Source organism: Pelodiscus sinensis, chromosome 20 (genome assembly GCF_052426305.1).
Source record: "Pelodiscus sinensis isolate ZL-2025 chromosome 20, ASM5242630v1, whole genome shotgun sequence".
NCBI lineage: Eukaryota > Metazoa > Chordata > Testudines > Trionychidae > Pelodiscus > Pelodiscus sinensis.
Window position 1 is genome coordinate 7,155,111 of NC_143071.1, and position 20,408 is coordinate 7,175,518.

Here is a 20,408-nt window from a genome sequence, read left to right on the forward strand (position 1 = left end):
AGTGCTGTAGCAATCGAAAAAACCTTCTCTCTCTCTCTCTCACTCCATTCCAGGAATGCTCCCTGAACATCAGCGAGAGAGCCGCGTGTGTCAACAAACGGGAGCCCTGCTGTTGAAGCACATACTGGTGAAATGGAGGAAGAAAAAGCAGAGTTTACAGGCAAGTCGGAAGAGCTGGGGTTTCCCTAACGCTCCACTGGGGAATTGGTACATCAGGCAGCTGTCACAGAGCCAGACCGCACCTCCTAGAGCAGGGATGGGCAATAACATGGCAGCAGTCGCTGGCAAGCCACCGCTGTATTTACCTGCATGACGGCAGGTACCCGCGATCGCAGCTCCCATTGGCCATGGATCATTATTCCGGCCAAAGGGAGCAGAGGGCAGTAGCACGGAATGGGACACCACTTCCAGCAGCTCCCGTTGGTGGGAAGGGTGATCCACAGCCAGCAGGAGCTGCAATTGCCAGTACCTATGGCTTTGCAGGTAAATATAGTGCTGGGGGCCCATCAGGAGCTAACACTAGCAGATCAGCCCACCCCTGTCCTAGAGAGGGCAGGTCAGAGGCAAAATTAAGTCCTGCCCACTCTTCCGCAGCAAGCCATAAGGGCAGAACATCCTGATGCATGACACAATGGCCAAGGTACAGCTGCATGCTGGGAAGGTCTTAGAAATTTTATGTTCCCATTCCCACACAGAGGCCAAGATGACCAAAGGTATTGATATATCTGGCTTGCACTGTTCTGTGGGACTCAGGTGCCTAAATGCCTTTAGTGACTTAGGTCTGAGATTCTGCATGTGGAACGCCGACAGGTGGGATCGAACCTGCGACCTCTGGGACTTAGTACCGGAGCCTCTACCGCATGAGCTAAAAGGCAGCTGGCTGCAGAGCAGTCTTCTTACAGGTTGGACCTCCCTGGTCCAGCACCCTCAGGACCTGACTGTTCCTGAATGAAGGGATTTTCCAGATCAGGGGAGGTCCCTTCCCTTATGGCCCCTCCTGAACTCTGCCCCCTGGCTAGAGCTCCAGCCCAACTTCACTGCTGCCTGGCCAGCTGTGGCTCCTCAGGCCAGAGATCTCTAGCCGCCACTGGCCCCACTGCTGCTGGGGCCAGAGGTACCTGGCTGTCACCGGGGCTGGAACTCCCCAGCCCCCTATTACTGCCCAGCTGCTGGGGCCAGAACTCGCCACTGTGCCACATCCCCCCCAGACACAGAGCTCCCAGCTGAGTCCCCCACCTCCACCCCTGCCCTACAGCCAGACCTCCCTACACCTGTGGTCCAGGAGCATCTGTGGTCTTGCTGGACCTTGGATGTTGCCAGACCAGAGAGTCTCTGTTAAGGGAAGTACAACCTGTATTCTCTCTGTACGTGATCTCGGTGCCACTGGACGGTACACTCTCCCCAGAAGGTGTGCGGTTCACACGTGGCCTACAAGATGACCCAATGCCATGAAGACAAAGGGCAGCTCTCGCTCTTCAGTTGCTAGTGACCACTCTCAGGGCTCTTTGTCTTTCATTGGCTGTTGTGATTGTCCCGTTACCAGGCTCTCATCGGCTTTAAAAAAAAAAGTCGGTGAACGTGACACTTGTAGGAGACTGAAAGAACCAGAAAGGCGCCCTCAAGCCGAGAGGACGCATTTGACCAAGTCATTTGACCTCCCATCATCTCCTGGTGGAGGCTCGGCTCGGGAGGTCATTTTGACTCTAAGGATAGAAAAATCAGTGGCATTGTGTGGTCAGTGGGGCTCCTGGGGCCCAAGAGGGTTCTGCGTGTGGCCCGTGAGACACGTTGTTTACTGTTCCCCATCCACTGGGTTGCCAGATTCTGCAGGTTTCAGTCCACGTGGGGCGTTCCCCCTCCGGATATTATTAAAGTGACATGCATACGGAGCAAGGGCATAGGAAGCATGGGGGAGGTCTAGGGTGGATATTAGGAAAAACTGTTTCCCTAGGAGGGTGGTGAAGCACTGGGATGGGTTCCCTAGGGAGGGGTTGAATCTCCATCCCTAGAGGTGTTTAAGTCCCGGCTTGACAAAGCCCTGGCTGGGATGATTTCATTGGGGTTGGTCCTGCTCTGGGCAGGGGGCTGGACTCGCTGACTCCTGAAGTCTCTTCCAGCCCTGGGATTCTATGATTCTAAGCCAGGTGCATGCTGAATGCATACAACATTGTGAGAGCCATGCGCTCCCTCTGCAGCCAATCACGGTGCTGCTAAGGGTGAATTCCCCTCCCCCAAATTTTAGGTGCACAAATGCCCAGGAGGCCGTCTGGGTGAGGACAATTTTGCCACCCACCAAGATGGAGGACGGCCACTCCTGCAGCCCGCTCACTAGCCTAGCTTGCCCCTCACTCTATAATATCCTTGGCCTTATGGGAATGGGGGTGGCTAATGGGGGTGGTGACTGTGAGGGAATCCGCTGGGACGGCCTGGTCACTCGTCAACGGTTCCCAAAGTACCTGAGAAGAGTCAGAAATGGCCATTCTAGATGCTGTGACTTTTCGACAGGAGGGAGGCCCCTGAGCCGTGGCGGCAGGCTCCATCACATGGCCACAGTGTGGCGTTTGCCTAGAGAATGGGCATGTAGGGAAGGACAGAGTCAGGGCCTGCTGTGACGCTGAGGGGATTTTATTCACCTTTGTTATGCTGCATGTGATTTCTACTCTCCTCTAGTCACCTCAGTTTCTCGGGGCACTGCACCAGTACCTAGATGGGGGTGGGAATTTCAGATGTGACAACCTCCCACCTTTACACAGTGGCTGATGCCCTTTATAACTGGAGCCCAGAAGGGGGTATGTGACCAGGTGACACCTTTTGCCCAGGAAGCAGGACAAAGGCCGGAGAGGGGGCCTGGAACTGGGTGGGTTTGGGGCGCAAGAGGGGAGCGAGGGTCCTAGCTTGGGGGGCCCTCTCCCCAATATGGATTGTACTGGCTGCTTCTGGTTACTGCGCTGGTAAGTTAGTTCTATGCTGTGTCCCTGTCGACTAATAGACCTGTTCTACCTGCTGGCTGACAGTTGCATCTGGCTGTGGATGGGGGTGCAGTGACGCCCCCACACCTGCTCTCCCAAAGTGCATGGCAAAACTCAGTCATGGAATAAGCCCCTCCTACAGGCTGGTCAGTTGATTTGCACGGGTTCATAATTTGCTTCAATCTTTTTTGTTTGTTTGCTCCCTAGGAATTGGTCCTCTCGTTAGTGATACCCCTCTTATTGTATCTGAATATAACGAGTGGTTGGTACATGCCACAGTTTTCAGTACCTTCCCACGACTTTGGGCGTGTCGATAAGATTCATGCTTCCAGCTATGGACTTCAGTATACTCCAGTGACACACACGACCAGACAAATAATGCAGCATGTGGCTTCGGATTCTTTTATGAAGGGTGCGTTCTTGCTTCACTTTATTATGCTGTTGTGTATTTTACATCTTGTGACGGGGTGAGGTTACAGGAGACCCTTTGGGGTGCCCCCTGGAGGTCTGACAAAGCCACTGCCACTCCCCTTCTTGTTCTCTGGGGCTACTCACCACCTGGGCCTGCTGAGCCAGCTTCCTGGTCTCTCCCAGCCAAGGCACAGAGCTGAGATGAATGCTCCCCTTACAAGCAGTGCAGACACTAAAATACTTCAGGTCCAAGGAAAATGAATTATTTAAGTAAGCCCCCTTTGACAATGAAAGGAGGAATGTACACACCAATTGCTCCCCAGCTAATAATTATTTACATTGGATCGGATAGAAAATAAAAGTGATTTTTATTAAGTACAAGCAGTAGGATTTAAGTGGCAATAAGTGAAAACAGGCTGAGCATAGTAGGTTACAAATTCAAAATAACAGAATGCACTTAGCTAACTCACTGAAACCTCAGCGTACAAACTCATTACAAACTCCCCCCAAAACTGTTTCCTTTCCAGCAAAGCCTTCAAAACTAGGGCTGTCCCTCCCCCTAGGGTCTTGGTTTCCCTCCCTTGGATGTGCCAGCCAAAGACCAAAACACTCCTACTTTCCTATTGTTTTTAAAGATTCCCTTATTGCATGGGGAGTCACCGGGCCTGTCCCTACCAACCAGTACAGCCGGTCCCCAAGTTACGAATGGGTTACGGACCAAACACTTGGCCGTAACTCAAAATGTTCGTAAGTCGGACCCCATTGAGTTACATTGTGACTGTGCTGTTCGTAAGCGTGGGTCGCGTTCGTAACTCAGAGACCGCCTTTACGACCGCTTAATGGGAGGTTTGGTCATAAATGCGAACGGTTGTAAATCGACCGTTCGTAACTCGGGGACCGGCTGTACTAAGTCTTGAGGACAAAAGGCTATTTGCATAGGATTGCCTAGAGCAGTGATTCCCAACCTTTTTCCCCATGGAGGAAGCCCAAAAATAATTTTTCATATTCCGAGGAACCCTTGCCTATGAAAACATTTGCTTGGCCAGAAAAAGAAAGTTGACAACGGGGAGCGCAACTCAATTACTGCTAAATTATTGTCAAGAAAATTTATGTGTAAAGAGCTGTTTTATTTGTGTGTGTGTGTGTGTGTGTGTGTGTGTGTGTGTGTGTGTGTGTGAGCTTATATTATAAGAAAAACAAATTTTATTTATTTAGTCCACGATTTCTAGCAGAACCCCTGGCGATGGTCTGTGGAACCCCAGAGTTCCGCGGAATCCCGGTTGGGAAACACAGGCATAGACACTGCGGCTGCCTTCATTAACATATTTAAAACACATAAAATATTCCCTACTCTACATATCTAGTGTTACACACAAGAATGCTACATACACCGAAATAAGATAAACAGATCCAGCGGATTAAGGCATGAAGATTGATAGGTTACATGAAGTAATTTGCTCAAAGCACCTTTGAGTTATGTATATTTATATCCATAAGTCAATTTCATGAAGCATGGGGGAGGGGTGAACCGTCACACATCTCCTATGTGTCGTGAGACTTTTTTAAATTTGTATTTTTGCTTGCACTCGAATACAGAATGAACCTTTCTAGTCCATCACCCTCAGGACCTGTCCAGTTCCAAACCTGAGAATTTTCTGGACCACGGGAAGTCCATATTGTCTAGCAGCATTACCAACACTTCCCCTGCTTACTGGTCTGTTAGACGACAGTTAGGAGTAAATTAGAACTAAATAGCAGCACAGAACCCTGAAAGCCAGGACTGGTGGCTGTAAACAAACTATGTGGGACTGTAGGAAACTTGGCCACACCCATGAAAAGTGGACATCCAGCTAACTAACATCATTCTGGACGATGGATGTTTCCAGACGTGAAAGTTCTGGACTAGAGAGGTTTGACCTGCATTCGTTAGATATGAATCTCTAATGCTGGAAGATGCCACGGACAGTCCACCTGGGTGGTGCTAATGAATAGCAGGGGCCAGATTCTCGCTTGTGGCCATGCTTCACTCAGTGCAGAAGAGAGTATGTGGGAGTACCAGTTATGGTGCTCCAGTTCTGATGGCCAGTCTGCGTTGCTATTGACCTGGTGTTTTGTTGTGTGTTTTTTTAGAGAGCAGCCTTAGGGTTGCTCTTTCTTACTGCACTGGTGTAAGGCTGTCTATATTCATTTTTCGTAATATGTTGCCCCCCCACCCTGGCTTTCTCTTCTTCTGTTTTTAATCAGTTGCTCTATATTTTTCACTTCTCTCTTGGATGAAATGCTGTCTCAAAGTTCCAAACGCATACTTTTGACATGCACTTGACATTAGAAAAAAGTGTATCTGTGCTTCCCCAGTTTTATTGGTTTATGTTGCTCACCCTAAAAGTGATAAAGTCATGTGATGCTTTGGTAGACGGGAGTGATACACACATGCATTTATTTTTCTTAAAAATAACAGGTATACGTATTTTTGAAAAGACTGAAGAATCATCAGAGCTGGAAATAAATTATACGACATTTTTTAATCTTATAGAAGTTAACTTTAAGGATGATTTCTCTTATGAGTTATCTTCCCCGGATGATTCTACATTCCATTTACAAACGGACAACATGAACCATCATTCAGGTGATTTTTCCCATTTCACAGAAATAGCTGTGGATGTCAATATTTTTAATCTTTCAATCTAATCACAAAGTATATAGGTATAAGTGAAATTAAAATGTGTCTAGGTATAAAATTAGTGTTCAACCAACCAACTATTTTCTGATACTGATTCAAGTGTATGAGTAATCTATCTATTAGGAACAAATGGTTGGGTGACTTTGACCACCAGCATTTACAGAAGTAGACAACTTGGTCAAAGTTCCAACAGCCACTCAGAATACACAGGAATCGGTGGAGTCAACAGCCACTGCAGGTCCCGGGGCAAAATGGTGGGGGAGTCGCTCCACACCAACAAAAGGGGTGAGGCCGAGAGTGGAAGGGGTGGGGCCCCTTAGTGGTGCCCAGAATCACTGTGACCTGGTGCAGCAGGCCTCTTTGGTCCCCATCCCACCTGACCTCACCTCCCACCCCCATCTAGCAGGAACAGAGCTGTCTGGGACTCTGAATTTGGTCCCGTGAGAAATTCTGATATTGAAAGAAAATAAATACATAAATGCTGAAATTCCAACATTTCTCACAAAACAGAATTTGGGGGAGGAATTGTCTTGGCTCATTTGAAATGTTTTGTTTCCATTTAAACTTTCAAGAATTCTTTTCAGTTATTTCTTTTTGCAATGAATTTTTATTTTTAATTTAGAATAGAAAATAATTGGTGTTAAGACTTGATAAGTCCCCTTTTGCCTGGTCGTTGGCTTGCTCATTGATAATTTATGTTCTGACCAGGTTTGCGTCTGGGTTTAGCAATCCTGAATATCGTGACTGGTATAATATCAAATAGAAATAAAGTGACAAAAATATTTAGAGAGAAAGTCACTTCAATATGAAACCTCAAAATGTTCTTTCCACCTTATTGAAGCACTTTTCCACCCCCTCAATGATATTTTCTCAAAAAGGACACGTTTTCCCTGCAATGTTTTAAGTTGAACAAATAGATATTTTCTGCCTGAAAAAAAAATCACTTGGAAATTTTTTGACCAGTTCTACATAGGAACTGCCTCACAAGCCCAGTGTTCTGTAAGCCCTCTGGCAAGGGCAGCTGGTTGCACAATCTCTGCTCCTTTTACTCCTGATTGGCTTGGAGGTAGGTGAGCAGCATGACTTTTGCATGCCAGATCAACCTGCTTGATGGGCCAGATCCGGCCCGCAGAGAACCTTTTATCTGCCCCTGGGTTAGGGATACCATTCCGGCCTGTCTTGGCTAATAGCCATTGATGGATCTCTCCTCCATGAACTTATCTAGCTCTTTTTTGAACCCTGTTAAAGTTCTGAACTTTACAACATCCTCTGGCAAGGAGTTCCACAGGTTGACTGTGCATTGTGTGAAGAAATACTTCCTTCTGTTTGTTTTAAACCTGCTAACTATTAATTTCATTTGATGACACCTAGTTCTTGTGGTATGGGAAGGAGTAAATTACTCTTTTTTATTCGCTTTCTCCATACCACTCATGGTTTTTAGAGACCTCTATCATATCCCATCAGTCCACAACAAGGGAAAAGCTTTTTCACTATATGTACTCCACCTCCCCAACCAAAGGAAGTTCGGTTGCCAGAAGCATTCTTCCACTGACCGAGCGGTTTCTGTATCAAGGGTTAGGTCAGCATAACTACAGTTCTCAGCAGTGTGGGGGTTTTTGGGCTGCCATGCCATAGTGTAGACGTGGTCTGGGACCTGCCAGTGTTGGGTATTGAAAGAGTACGGTGCTATCTTTACAACCTGGTCATACCTGAATGGATAGCTCCTAGCTTCACCCTGTCTTTTCCTGTTGTTACAGTGTTTCTCTGCCCATTGTAAGGGTGCTTTAGTAGGGTGTGTTGGCACCCTGACCTCCTAGCTTCACCCTGTATTTTCCTGTTGTTACAGTGTTTTCCTGCCCATTGTGAGGGTGCTTTGGTAGTGTCTCTTAGTACCCTGTCCTCCTAGCTTCACTCTGTTGTTACAGTGTTTCCCTGCTTGTTGGAAGGGTGCTTTGGTAGAGTGTGTTCACACCAGCTGTTGCACTAGCACTCTTCCCAACCAAGGCATAATGTGCCCTGAAAAATCCATGAGATGGGAATGACACTCAGTCAAGTGGTGAAGTCCACTGAAGTCAATCGGGGTTTTTTGGCATTCGCTTCAGCAGGGTCAGGATTTCAGCCACAGAGTACAGTTTAACTGGGGGGAGGGAGGGACAGCAGGTGAAGGAATCCACATCCCACAGCTAAGCCTCTGTGTCACATATTCCCACGACCACCCCTCAACATGCTATTCTGCTTTCTTTTTTAACCTTTCCTAAAGAAAGCTGCTCTGACGCCATGGAGGAGGATTACGTCACTTGTGCCGTTATGACTGCGTTGGATTCAGGATTTGTTGCCCTGCAAGCAAACATCGACGCGGCCATCATTCAAGTAAGTAGTGCGGGGAGCTTGAAAGGCCGTTCCTGCGAGTGAGATTATCAGCCCCCTCAGCAAAGCAAATCAGTGGTGAAATTCTTGACGTGTAGATTGAGCTCTTAGAGACGTGAGATGTAGTCATGTCTGTAGAACGGGATGAAATTCATTCTAAGGAATAGCTGAGGGGTGGGCAAATACCGGCCGCAGGCCAGAACTGGTCCACCAGGGTTAGCCCCTGGTGAGCCTTGCACCTCCGTAGTTATAGGGACCACAGCTCCCATTGGCTATAGGTTGCCGTTTCCAGCCAATAGGAGCTGCAATTGCACCTGTACCTACGATGGCACAGATAAATATAGTGGCACACCAAGGGCTAATAATAGTGATCCACCACTGTTGTATTGTATTGGCATTGGAAAAGGTTCAGAGGAAGGCAACAAAAAAGATTAGGGGTTTGGAACGGGTCCCATACGAAGAGAGATAAAAAAGGCTTGGACTTTTCAGCTTAGAAAAGAGGACAAAGGAGGAATATGACGGAGGTCTATAAAATCATGACCGATGTGGGAAAAGTGAATAAGGAAAAGTTATCTATTTATTCCCACAATATGGCTATGTCTACACTGCGAGTTTTTGTGGCAGAGAATATGCTAATGAGGGGCTCATTAGCATGAGTTGCGATGTCATTAGCATATTTTCTGCCGTTTCTTTTTGCAGAAGGGGTTTTTGTGCAAAAGGAAACAGTGTAGCCACTTCTGTTTTGTGCAAACCCCCTGTTTTGCATGAGATCCTTACGCCTGTCCTGGAGAGACTTAAGGATCTTGTGGAAAAAGGGAGGTTTGCACAAAACAGAAGTGGCTACACTGCTTCTTTTCATGCAAAACCCCCTTGCTCAAAAAGAAACGGCAGAAAATATGCTAATGACATCGCTACTCATGCTAATGAGTCCCTCATTAGCATATTTTCTGCCGCGAAAACTTGCAGTGTCGACAAAGCCTATAAGAACTAGGGGTTACCAGATGAAATTAATAGGCAGCAGGTTTAAAAAAAACCAAAAGGACGTTTTTCTTCACTCAGTGCATAGTCAACCTGTGGAACTCCTTGCCAGATGATGTTGTGAAGACCAGGACTTGAACAGGGTTCAAAAAAGAGCTAGATAGATTCATGGAGATTAGGTCCATCAGTGGCCATTAGCCATTATCTCTCTTCGTATGGGTAGGAATGGTGTCCCTAGCCTCTGTTTGTCTGGAAATGGATGACAGGAGAGGGATCATGTGATGATTACCTGTTGTGTTCCCTCCCTCTGGGGCATCTGGTATTGGCCACTGTTAGCAGACAGGATACTGGTGTAAATGGATCTTTGGTCTGACCCAGTATGGCCATTTTTATGTTCATCCCTCAACTAGCTGAAGCAATCTCAGAACCGCTAGCAATTATCATTGAGAATTTGAGGAGGGCAGATATGGGTCCAGAGCAGTGGTTCCTCTTATTTTTCCATCTATGCAAATAATAAATGTTGTGATGCACACCACCACCAAATTTTGTGGTGCACCACCCATAGAAACACATGCTGCCAGCTGTGGGTGTTGTACTATTCAGCTGGGCAGCGTTTGAATCGCTGCCCAGGTGGATTGAGAAGGGCAAATATTATAGCTGTCTTTAAAAAGTGGAACAGGGTGGAACCAGGCAATTATAAGACCAGTCAGTCTCATTTGGATGCCTGGAACAAATAATGAAACAGACAGTTTGTAAGCTCCTAGAGGACACTAGGGAAAGAAGTAATAGCCCACATCGATTGTCAGGAACAAATCACATCACACCACCCTGTTTCCGTTCTTTGACGGTATTATAGACTTCATGGATGGGGGAATTGGGGGGAGGCGGGAAGCACTAGATGATATATCTTGATTTTAACAAGATTTTTGACACAGTGTCAATTGACATTTACCTAAAACAACCCTCGTGAAATATGGGCCTAGAGGAAATTACTCTTAGGGGGTGTAAATAACCGGATGAAAAAAATGCAGCAAATTAAGTTTTAAGTTAGATAACAGGAAAACCTTTCTCACTACAAGGATCACCACGCACTGGAAAAGGTTACTGAGAGTGGAGATGAACGCTCCATCACTGGTGTTTTTTAGAAACAGGGTAGATTAAGGGTACGTCTACACTACATGGCTCCGTCGACGGAGCCATGTAGATTTGTTTATTGGGCAAAGGGAAATGAACCCGTGATTTAAATAATCGCCGCTTCATTTAAATTTACATGGCTGCCACGCTGAGCCGACAAACAGCTAATCAGCTGTTTGTCGGCTCAGCGCACTACTCTGGACACTCCCCTGCCGACATCAAAGCCCTTTGTCGGCAGCCCCAGTAAACCTCATCCCACGAGGAATAACAGGGCTGCCGACAAAGGGCTTTGATGTCGGCAGGGGAGCGTCCAGACTAGCGCGCTGAGCCATGTAAATTTAAATGAAGCCGCGATTATTTAAATCGCCGCTTCATTTCCCTTTGCCTACACCCCTCATCTCCATGGCTCTGTCGATGGACCCATGTAGTCTAGACACAGCCTAACACTTGTCGGGGCGATCTAAATATATTGAATCCAGCCTCAACTTAGGAGGGTGGACTGGGTGACCCCCTGAGGTCCCTTTCTCTGTTTCAGAAATACTGAGCACACCAGACAGGGTGCCCATAGACACCACTCCCCCCCCCCCATGATTTGGTTCAAGTGCACAAATGCTGCAAAAGGAAAGGGGGCCCAGTGTGTAAGGTATTAGTTTGGAGTGCTGGAGTCCAGGTGGGATCCCCATGTCTGCCACAAGTTTCCTGTGTAATCTTGGGCAAGTCAGTTAGCCTTTAGGTGACACAGTTTTCCATGTGTAAAATGGAGTGACTAGCACATCCCTACCTCACAGAACATAAGAACATAAGAACGGCCACGCTGGGTCAGACCAAAGGTCCATCTAGCCCAGTCCCCTGTCTGCCAACAGTGACCAATGCCAGGTGCCCCAGAGGGCGTGAACCGAATGGGTAATGATCAAACAATCTCTCTCCTGCCATCCATCTCCACCCTCTGACAAACAGAAACTAAGAACACCATTCCTTACCCATCCTGGCTAATAGTCATTAATGGACTTAACCTCCGTGAATTTATCTAGTTCTCTTTTAAACCCTGTTATAGTTCTAGTCTTCACAACCTCCTCAGGCAAGGAGTTCCACAGATTGGCTATGTGAAGAAGAACTTCCTTTTATTTGTTTTAAACCTGCTGCTCATTAGTTTCATTTGGTGGCCCTTAGTTCTTATATTATGGAAAAAAATAAATAACTTTTCCTTATTCACTTTCTCCACACCACTCATGATTTTATAGATCTCTATCCTGTCCCCCCTTAGTCTCCTCTTTTCCAAGCTGAAAAGTCCCAGTCTCTTTAATCTCTTCTCAGATGGTACCCGTTCCAAACCCCTAATCATTTTTGTCGCCCTTCTCTGAACCTTTTCTAATGCCAGTGTATCTTTTTTGAGATCAGGAGACCACATCTGTACACAGTATTCAAGATGTGGCTGTACCATGGATTTATATAAGGGCAATAAGATATTCGCTGTCATATTCTCTATCCCTTTTTTAATGATTCCTATCATCCTGTTTGCTTTTTTGACTGCTGCTGCACACTGCATGGACGTCTTCAGAGAACTATCCACGATGACTCCAAGATCTCTTTCCTGATTAGTTGTAGCTGAATTAGCCCCCATCATTTGTATGTATAGTTGGGGTTATTTTTTTCAGTGTGCATTACTTTACATTTATCCAGGATGAATGTGTTAAGAGACTTAGGCCAGGTCTACACTGCGCCAGAAATCCAACTTAAGATATGCAATACCAGCCACGAGAATTGCATAGCTGGAGTCAACGTACCTTAAACTGAATTTCCTGGGTAGCCCTCCTATGGGAGGTTGGGAGAAATTTTCCTGCCAAATTCCTACACTCCTTGTGATGCCGTGGATTACCAGGCTCAATGGGGGCCTCATCAGCATTTGATTTAGCAGGTTCTTATTAGACCTGCTAAATCAAACCCTGGAAGATCGATCGTTGGAGTATCTATCTCTGCATAAAAATAAACAAGGCGTTAGAGATGCCTGAACACTGTGATGAAGGCCCTATAAGTACCTACAATAAATAGATCATGTCTGAGTGCACTATGATGATTTGCTGCAACGTGAATGCATTTGCACCCCAGCTATGTTTGTTAAATATTCATTGTATTTATCTAGCACTTAACATTTTAAAACCAGTGTGCAGATATTCAATTCGTATAGCACCCCAGTGAGGCTTGTTACTCCCTTCCTGTTGAGAGATCTCGTGATCAGAATTAAAATTCAGGACTGCCTGTTTTCCAAACCCATGCAGGCCTCACTGCCCATCCGCAGTTACAGTCTGGCTGGAGAAGTTGTCATGTCTCCCATGCTGCATAGTCAACATTGACTGACTCTGGAAAGTTGTCACCTGCTCCTAACTCTGTGTTCCCTTGCCAGTATACAGCATGTGAGGCCATCAATCTGCCTCAGCTTCCCAAAAGCCCACCACAGAGCAAGCCACTGCATGTAGGCACACTTGCATTTGCATGAAGCCCTGGCATCTTTTTGAAATCTAGTATAACTTCCCCATAATTGGACTATCTTGGTGTGTAGCACCATGTTCATAATAATACCTACCTCTTGCATGGCACTTTTCATCAGTAGATCTTAAAGTGGTTTACAGAGAAGCTCACTACCAGTAGGCCCAGTGGTTTTTTTTGTATTTTTTTTAAAAGTGCCAATGCTCCAAGGAAAAAGTTGAGGAAAAAAAAACCCACAGTGGTGGGCCCAGCATTGCCCTTTTAAGAGCCGCATCTCCTTTAAGATGGCCATTTTCATTACAGAGATGCCAGTACTGTCACACACACACACACACACACACACACACACACACACACACACACACACACACACACAAAAAGCACTGAGTAGGCCCATTTTACAGATGGGGAAACTGAGAGGTGAAATGACTTCCCCAAGCTCCCCACGAGGCTGAATTGCCCTCTAATGTTCTGTCTGTCCACCCAGCCACACCATCTCAACATTAAAGCCATTTACCACTGGAAATCATACTGCAAAAGCAGACTTGCCAAGAAAAATATCCCAACGTTACCACCAGCCCTCCCATTATAATGCGTTGCTCCTCCTGTGTCGAAATGAAACAAACTTTTTTTGGGTTAGGGGCTTCTGACCCACAGAAAAATAAGTCAGGGGCCGCACACAAGTGAAAAGCAAAAAAACCCAACAAAAACCTCAAAAATCCTCTCTAACATGACTCCTCATTCCCATCACACACCAGAGCGGTGGGGGGCCCAAGCTAGTAGATTGAGTTTCAGCCCCATGGGGGGAATGACAAGGGGGCAGGCCTTGAGCTCCCAAATGCAGGGGGGGGAACCTCACGCTCAGGAGCCAGATCCAGACAAGCCAGTGGCCACATCCGGCCTCTGGGCCTTAGGTTCCCCACACCTGGTTTAATGCTTGCAAGAAAATGCCGGCCGTTTGCGCATGCATGCAAGCCCACCACCCCTGCCCTATGCCGAGAGGCTAGATTGAAAATATTTGCTGCTTTGGAAAAAAGCAAGAAATGTGGTGGTGGGGGAGGAGTTTTGCTGGGGACTGGAATTATTTCCACTTGGTGCTTCCCATCCTCTCTTACAGCTGCAGCATCAGGGTCTGCAGTGCAGGATGGCAGCTCCAGCCTCAGTGAGTGCTTGTGTCAGGAGTGAATTATGTTGCCCTTTCTTTCCTGCTAACGGAGAAGTTCGCCGTGCATATTGTGAGAGCGCTCTCACCGCCGAGAGACACAGACACGCTGTCCCTAGCAATCGGTGGACTGGCCGAAGGAATCTGACCGGCTCCCTGTTTTGTATTTCAGCTGGCATCCAACCACACGGTGATAGAAGAGCTGCGCTCAGTCACGGCCGTTCAGATGGAGTCTGCCCCGTTCCGTATTAGCCAACGTGTCAGCTATGACTTTTTGGTGGTGTGCGCTGCCATGGCGTTCTCTCCACTCATCTACTTCATGTCCCTCAATGTGGCAAAAGATAGGAAGAAGTTAAAGGAGCTCATGAGGATGATGGGGCTCCAGGATGTAGCGTTCTGGTGTGTGAGATACCTGCTTACATATCTAGGGCAGATAAATCAACTGGGGGATTAATATCTCTAATTAATGCAGCCATGTGTTTAAAGTAAATTGTTAGAAGAGGGGAAATTCTGCTGGGTGAGCAAGATGAGTCCTCTCCATTTGCAAAACCCAAGAATGTAAATTAAGCCCGCGTTACCAGGTTGCCAAAGGAAGGTTGCTAAATATAAGCAGTGCCTCCGTATCACCAGTTAGAGGCACCATGCGTGAGAGTCAGTTGAAGGAATTGAATCAAACTGAGAATCTGTCATGTGTCATGGCCTAGATGACTTGTTGCTTGTTTTTTGTCTACTATCCAGGCATAGCAGGCCATCCACAGCTCATAATGCAGAACTGGGTCTTAATAGAAAGACTTTCAGAGGAACTCCAATAGAACCGGTCTAAAAAAAAAAAAATTCATGGACTCTCTCTGTCACCACCAGCCCACTATTTTCCCAGTTGTTTCCTACTAGCACACTTTTGGGATTCAAACCATTTCAACCTGCTCTAACTTGGTCATTGAAGCCAATGTGGGTCCGTTGTAGCCAATATAGCTCAGGCTGATTTCTTTTTTGCTACGGAATGGTCCATGTCATACTGCTCTATGATGAGGTGTATGAATCTTTCAGTGCCCGCTTGTGCGTGCCCTGAGGCATTCCTGCTCTCAAACCCAATAGTGTCCCATGGAGGACAATGGCCAAACCTTGTCTCCATTTACTGGGAGACCAGTGCTTAGGAGATGGATCTCCCAGGGTTTGATTTAGCAGGTCTAGAAAGGACCTGCTAAATTGACTGCTGATCCTGCCCCTGTTGACTCTGGTACTCCATTGGGTTGCAAGGAGTCAGGAAAATCAACCTGAGCGTTTCTCCCGTCGACCTCCTACGGTGGGGACACTGGAAATTCAACAGAAAGTATGTTGACTCCGGCTACGCTATTCACATGACTGGAGTTGCATATCTTAGGTCAACTTTCTCCCCTATTGTAGACCTGGCCCCAATCAGAGTTTAGTGCCAGTTGAAGCAAACACTTCCAGCTAGGAGCTAATTTTACAGATTCGGCATACTATTTAAAGTTAGCAGTTTACAGTGAGGATGGATTAAAGCCCTGCTTCGTTCATGATAGTGTGGAAATTGCAGATTCTGCAATCTTATGCTTCCACTATATAATTTTTATGTTAATTAGCTGACTTGGCATAGTCCACACAACTTTGCATACATTATGAGTATGCAATTACTACTGTGCTAACATTGAATGCCTGTACAATGCAAAAGTGGCAAGGAGACCTGTGGCTAACCAAAGTGTTGGAGCATAAGCTTTCGTGGGCAAAGATCCACTTTGTCAGATGCATGTAGTGGAAATTTCCAGGGGCAGGTATAAATATGCAGGCCAGAATCAGGCTGGAAATGACAAGGTGGATCCAGTCAGGGAGGAAGAGGCCCTCTTCTAGTAGCTGATCTGGAGGTGTGAATACCAAGAGAGGAGAAGCTGTTTTTGTAGTTAGTGAGCCATTCACAATCTTTGTTTAATCCTGAGTTGATTGTATCAAACTTGCAGATGAACTGTAGCTCAGCAGTTTCTCTTTGAAATCTGGTCCTGAAGTTTTTTTGCTGCAGGATGGCTACCTTTAAATCTGCATTTGTGTGTCCAGGGAAATTGACACACAATTTCCTCCAGGTTTTTGTATGTTGCCATTCCTAATATCTGATTTGTATCCATTGATTCTTTTACGTAGGGACTGTCCAGTTTGGCCGATGTATATAGCAGCGGGGCATTGTTGGCACATGATGGCGTATATTACGTTAGTAGATGTGTAGGAGAATGAACCAGTGACAGTATGGCTGATTTGGTTAGGTCCTGTGATGGTGTTGCTGGTGTATATATGTGGGCAGAGTTGGCACTGAGGTTTGTTGCATGGATTGGTTCCTGAGTTTTCAAGTTTTATCCACAATCCAAGCTGTAATTTTTGAAGACCTTTCCACAATTTAAGTAGGGTCTTACTCATAAGTGAGTGAGCCATAAAGTACACACACTGACCTCACATCAGGAAAAGGTAATGTATAATATAACTACTATATAATATAGTAATTTGGAGCTTACTATTTGAAAAATAGTCTGGGAGGAAGACATAGCTAAGGACTTTTGCCAACTGGTGACAAACTCTGCTCTAAATCCCAACATGAAAACGGTGATTTGTGCTCCAGCCTTGAACCTCCGGCAATTGTTTTCTCTCACCTTTGGGTCTCTCTCCCGTCCACAAGTTCCTAGTTACAATTGTATAACTGTTTGGGAGGAGCCCAAGCAATTTTGTAAATCTTTACTGTACAAAAGCCAGGGATACTATTGTAGCCATTAGGAAAATGAACTTCACAAACTTTGCTTAGAGAAACATTATGCAACAGTTCTTAAATTGATGTCTAAAACAAATATGTTTATGGGAAAGCATCCAGCCTGAAAATAAATTAAGCCAATGGATTTCAGGTTTATTCTCAGTCAAGCCAGTTTTTCCACTCTGTAAGTCCTGGAAGAAATGTAGGAACTCTTGGTAAGGAATAATAACCACAGTGAGAACGGACATTTTGCCCAGGTTATCTTTCCTGCTTTTCAATCTTCCTATAATCATCCCAGATAAGACTCTTGTCAGTAAACAGAGGATGATGGAACCAAATGAAAATAATAGGTCTCAGGTTTCAAACAAACCAAAGGAAGTATTTCTTCACACAAAGCACAGTTAACCTGTGGAACTCCTTGCCAGAGGATGTTGTGAAGGCCAGGACTTTAACAGGGTTCAAAAAAGAACTAGCTACAATGGCAGTAAGCCAAGAAGGGTAGGAATGGTGTCCCTAGTCTCTGTCAGAAGCTCGGAATGGATCAGTTGATGATTCCCTATTCTGTTCACTCCCTCTAGGACACCTGGCATTGGCCACTGTTGGCAGGCAGGATACCGGGCTAGATGGACCTTTGGTCTGATCCAATATGGCCATTCTTATGACGTTGATGGATGCATGCTGATTCGTGTCATTTCAGGATTTGTATTTTACATTCTCCCCTCTGATGGGCAAACTAAAGATTGTACATATCTCACATTCTTAGGGTTGAGTCTGGATTGTCTCCTAACAACATCTAAAAATCAGCCCTTAGTGGTGTGTGTTGTCTATCTGAACTTAGTATATGACCAAGGCCTTTGCTTAGAACTTAGGAAATCTGGGTTCTATTCTCTACTCTTCTACAGACAGTATGACCTTTCTCAAGCCGAGTAAATGCTGGACCTCAGTTCCCCATCTGTGAATTGGGGATAATTGCTCAACTATACCTCCCATAGGTGTTTTGAGGACAAATCTATTGAAGCCAATGTGACAGTTTGAGCACCACTAATGATAATGCCATCTTGAGAGTTAGTTATTATTAATTTGTTGTTTGTCAACAATGTTGCACTTTCTATTTAGATTCTTTTATCTCCTTTATCTTTATAGCATTTGAGCATCTTCCAGTCATGCATTAAGCAACAGGACTAACTTTTGTCATGTGTGATTCATTCTTTTCCACAGTACAGCTTTTATTTAAAAAAAAAATCTCCTTTTTTTCCCCTTGGGATTGTGTGTATATGTGATTTTGCAGTGTCAACTGCGGTTAAAAAAAAAAATCCATGGTGAGATTTTTTTTAAGCCCTTACCTATGTTACTACTATAACAAGGGAGATCATTAAGACTGAAAGCGGTTTTTTTTAATTTCTTTTTTATTCTCTCTTGCTCCTTTTTGCAGGACAGTCAGCTCTCACAATAAAATGAGACAGGTTTCTTTCTGGTGTTTTGTGTTCTGATTCCCATGCACTATCTCAGGCTATGTCTAGAGTGTAGGCTTGATGTGCAAGAAGCTTTTATTGAAGAGATCTTCCACAAAAACTTTTTGTGCAAGAGCGCATCCACACTGCAAAAGGCATACTTCCTCAAAGAATGAGGAATACCTACGCCAGAAAACCCCCTCTGTTCTTTCGATTTTTTTTTTGTGCAAATACGCACTTGAGGAGTGGACGCTCCACAAGTTATTTCGGAAAAATGGTAGTTTTTCCAAAAAACCTCTATAATGTAGATATAGCCTCGGTGTGGTGATTGTTTTGCCAACGCTGCCTGGGAACAGCTCAAGGAAGCCTAATTCATGTTTAGTTGCAAAAAAAAAATGTTTTCTATTCCTATCCTAGCATGAAATTCTGCTTTTTTTATTAAAATGTAAATGATAAGCAAATGATAAATGGGCAGTATCCATATAAAACATTATGGCGAGGTGTTTTGTCAAAGAAATACCAGTTATTATATCATAGTACAGGCTTCTCTTCCCCCTATTTTTAACAGATTATTGCATGTCCTCACATCCATATCTAAACCAGAAAAGTAATGTAATGTATTTTGATTTTAGGTTCTCCTGGGGTTTGCTGTATGCAGGTTATATTTTAATTGTGACCATTCTACTTACACTTATCATGAAATCAGATGAATTTATTTACCAGACCAGCCATTCTGTGATGTTCTTCCTGTTTTATCTCTACGGTCTCTCTTTGGTAAGTTTTAGTTTTCAGAAGAAGCACAGCTGCTTCCATTGGTCTGGATTTAAGAGTCCTTGGTTTGGCTACAAACCAAACTTTCTGAGTAGCAGGGCAGAAAGGTCTGTTATGGGCCTGGAGTGTTTAGACAGCCTCTGTACAGATCCTAAATAGAATCCCATTTACAAGTGCATTCTGGGTCAAAATTTGCTGGGTTCAGTTGATTTTCTCAGTGCATTTTCAGTTGCAAATTACATTCCTCACATAATTCAGGGCAAGCTTAGCCAAGACCAAACCAGACAGGAATTTACTTCCACAGTTCAGAGAATGATCCAACGACCCTCGTCTGGGATCTCTCCACTCAACCAGACTTCATTTACCTTGACTAATTAACGCTAATGAGAATTCTGTACTGCAGTATTAGCTTCTCTGCTGGTGTCTCTTAGAGCTGAGGTTTCTTTTTATGGTCCGGTTAAACAAAAACTGGTTTTAAGACTTTGAGCCAAATTCAGACCTATCCAGAGATGCTATTCCGGCTAAAGTGTCTGGAAGATGCCAGGCCTGGTTTAGCCTTTGCATGTTAGACAGACTCAAGTTATCAAGCCATTGAAGGATACTTTGGGCCTGCTGATGACCACAACCATTAAAGCTTTGCTTCAGTGAAAGCAGCATGCCAGTCACCCTAAAACAAGGGTTGGTTCTGTCATTTCTATATCTGATGGTTTGAACTTAAAAAGTTAATTGATTCTGCAAACTAAAAATACTGGTCAATTCATGAACAAGGCAGGATACTTCCAAAATTGGAAGCATTCATGGTCAGGCCATCCCGTCATAAGATAAGACCTTTAAGACATACCTCAGAGCAGGTTGTTACCTTATGATTATAGCTTCTCCTACACTTGTTCAGTAAAGTTCTCATGGATGGAACACATTGTTAGTTTCAATAACTCGTTTGTCAGACCCATCCTTCTAAGTGCCCTGTCATGAGATGTTAAAGGAGCTATGGAATGCCAACAGTTTTGTGACATGTTGAACCTCTCTAGTCCAGCACTCTCTGGTCAGGCAACTTCCATGGTCCAGCATGATTTTAGTTATCCAGATGTCCACTTCTCATTGACTTGGTCAAGTTTCCCACAATTCAATGAAGTTTGTGTACAGCTCCCAGTCCTGGCTCTCAGTGTTCTGTCTGTTATTTTGTTCTAAGGTTATGTCTACACTACATGGCTCTGTCGACGGAGCCATGTAGATAAGGTTTGTAGACATAGCAAAA

At 45.1% G+C, this 20,408-nt stretch overlaps 1 protein-coding gene across 4 annotated transcripts in view; it reads left to right on the forward strand.

Annotated features, from left to right (window-relative positions):
- Positions 1-20,408, forward strand: part of LOC102462448 (ABC-type organic anion transporter ABCA8-like) — an 82,470-nt gene that overhangs the window by 4,213 nt on the left and 57,849 nt on the right. For all 4 annotated transcript variants that reach the window (XM_075903996.2, XM_075903994.2, XM_075903993.2 and 1 more), the window contains 6 exons: positions 54-160; positions 3,177-3,381; positions 5,839-6,006; positions 8,321-8,430; positions 14,358-14,584; positions 19,015-19,156. In XM_075903996.2, coding sequence (XP_075760111.2) covers positions 56-160; positions 3,177-3,381; positions 5,839-6,006; positions 8,321-8,430; positions 14,358-14,584; positions 19,015-19,156 — 957 coding nt within the window. In that variant the 5' untranslated portion in view covers positions 54-55. The remainder of the gene's footprint in view (positions 1-53; positions 161-3,176; positions 3,382-5,838; positions 6,007-8,320; positions 8,431-14,357; positions 14,585-19,014; positions 19,157-20,408) is intronic.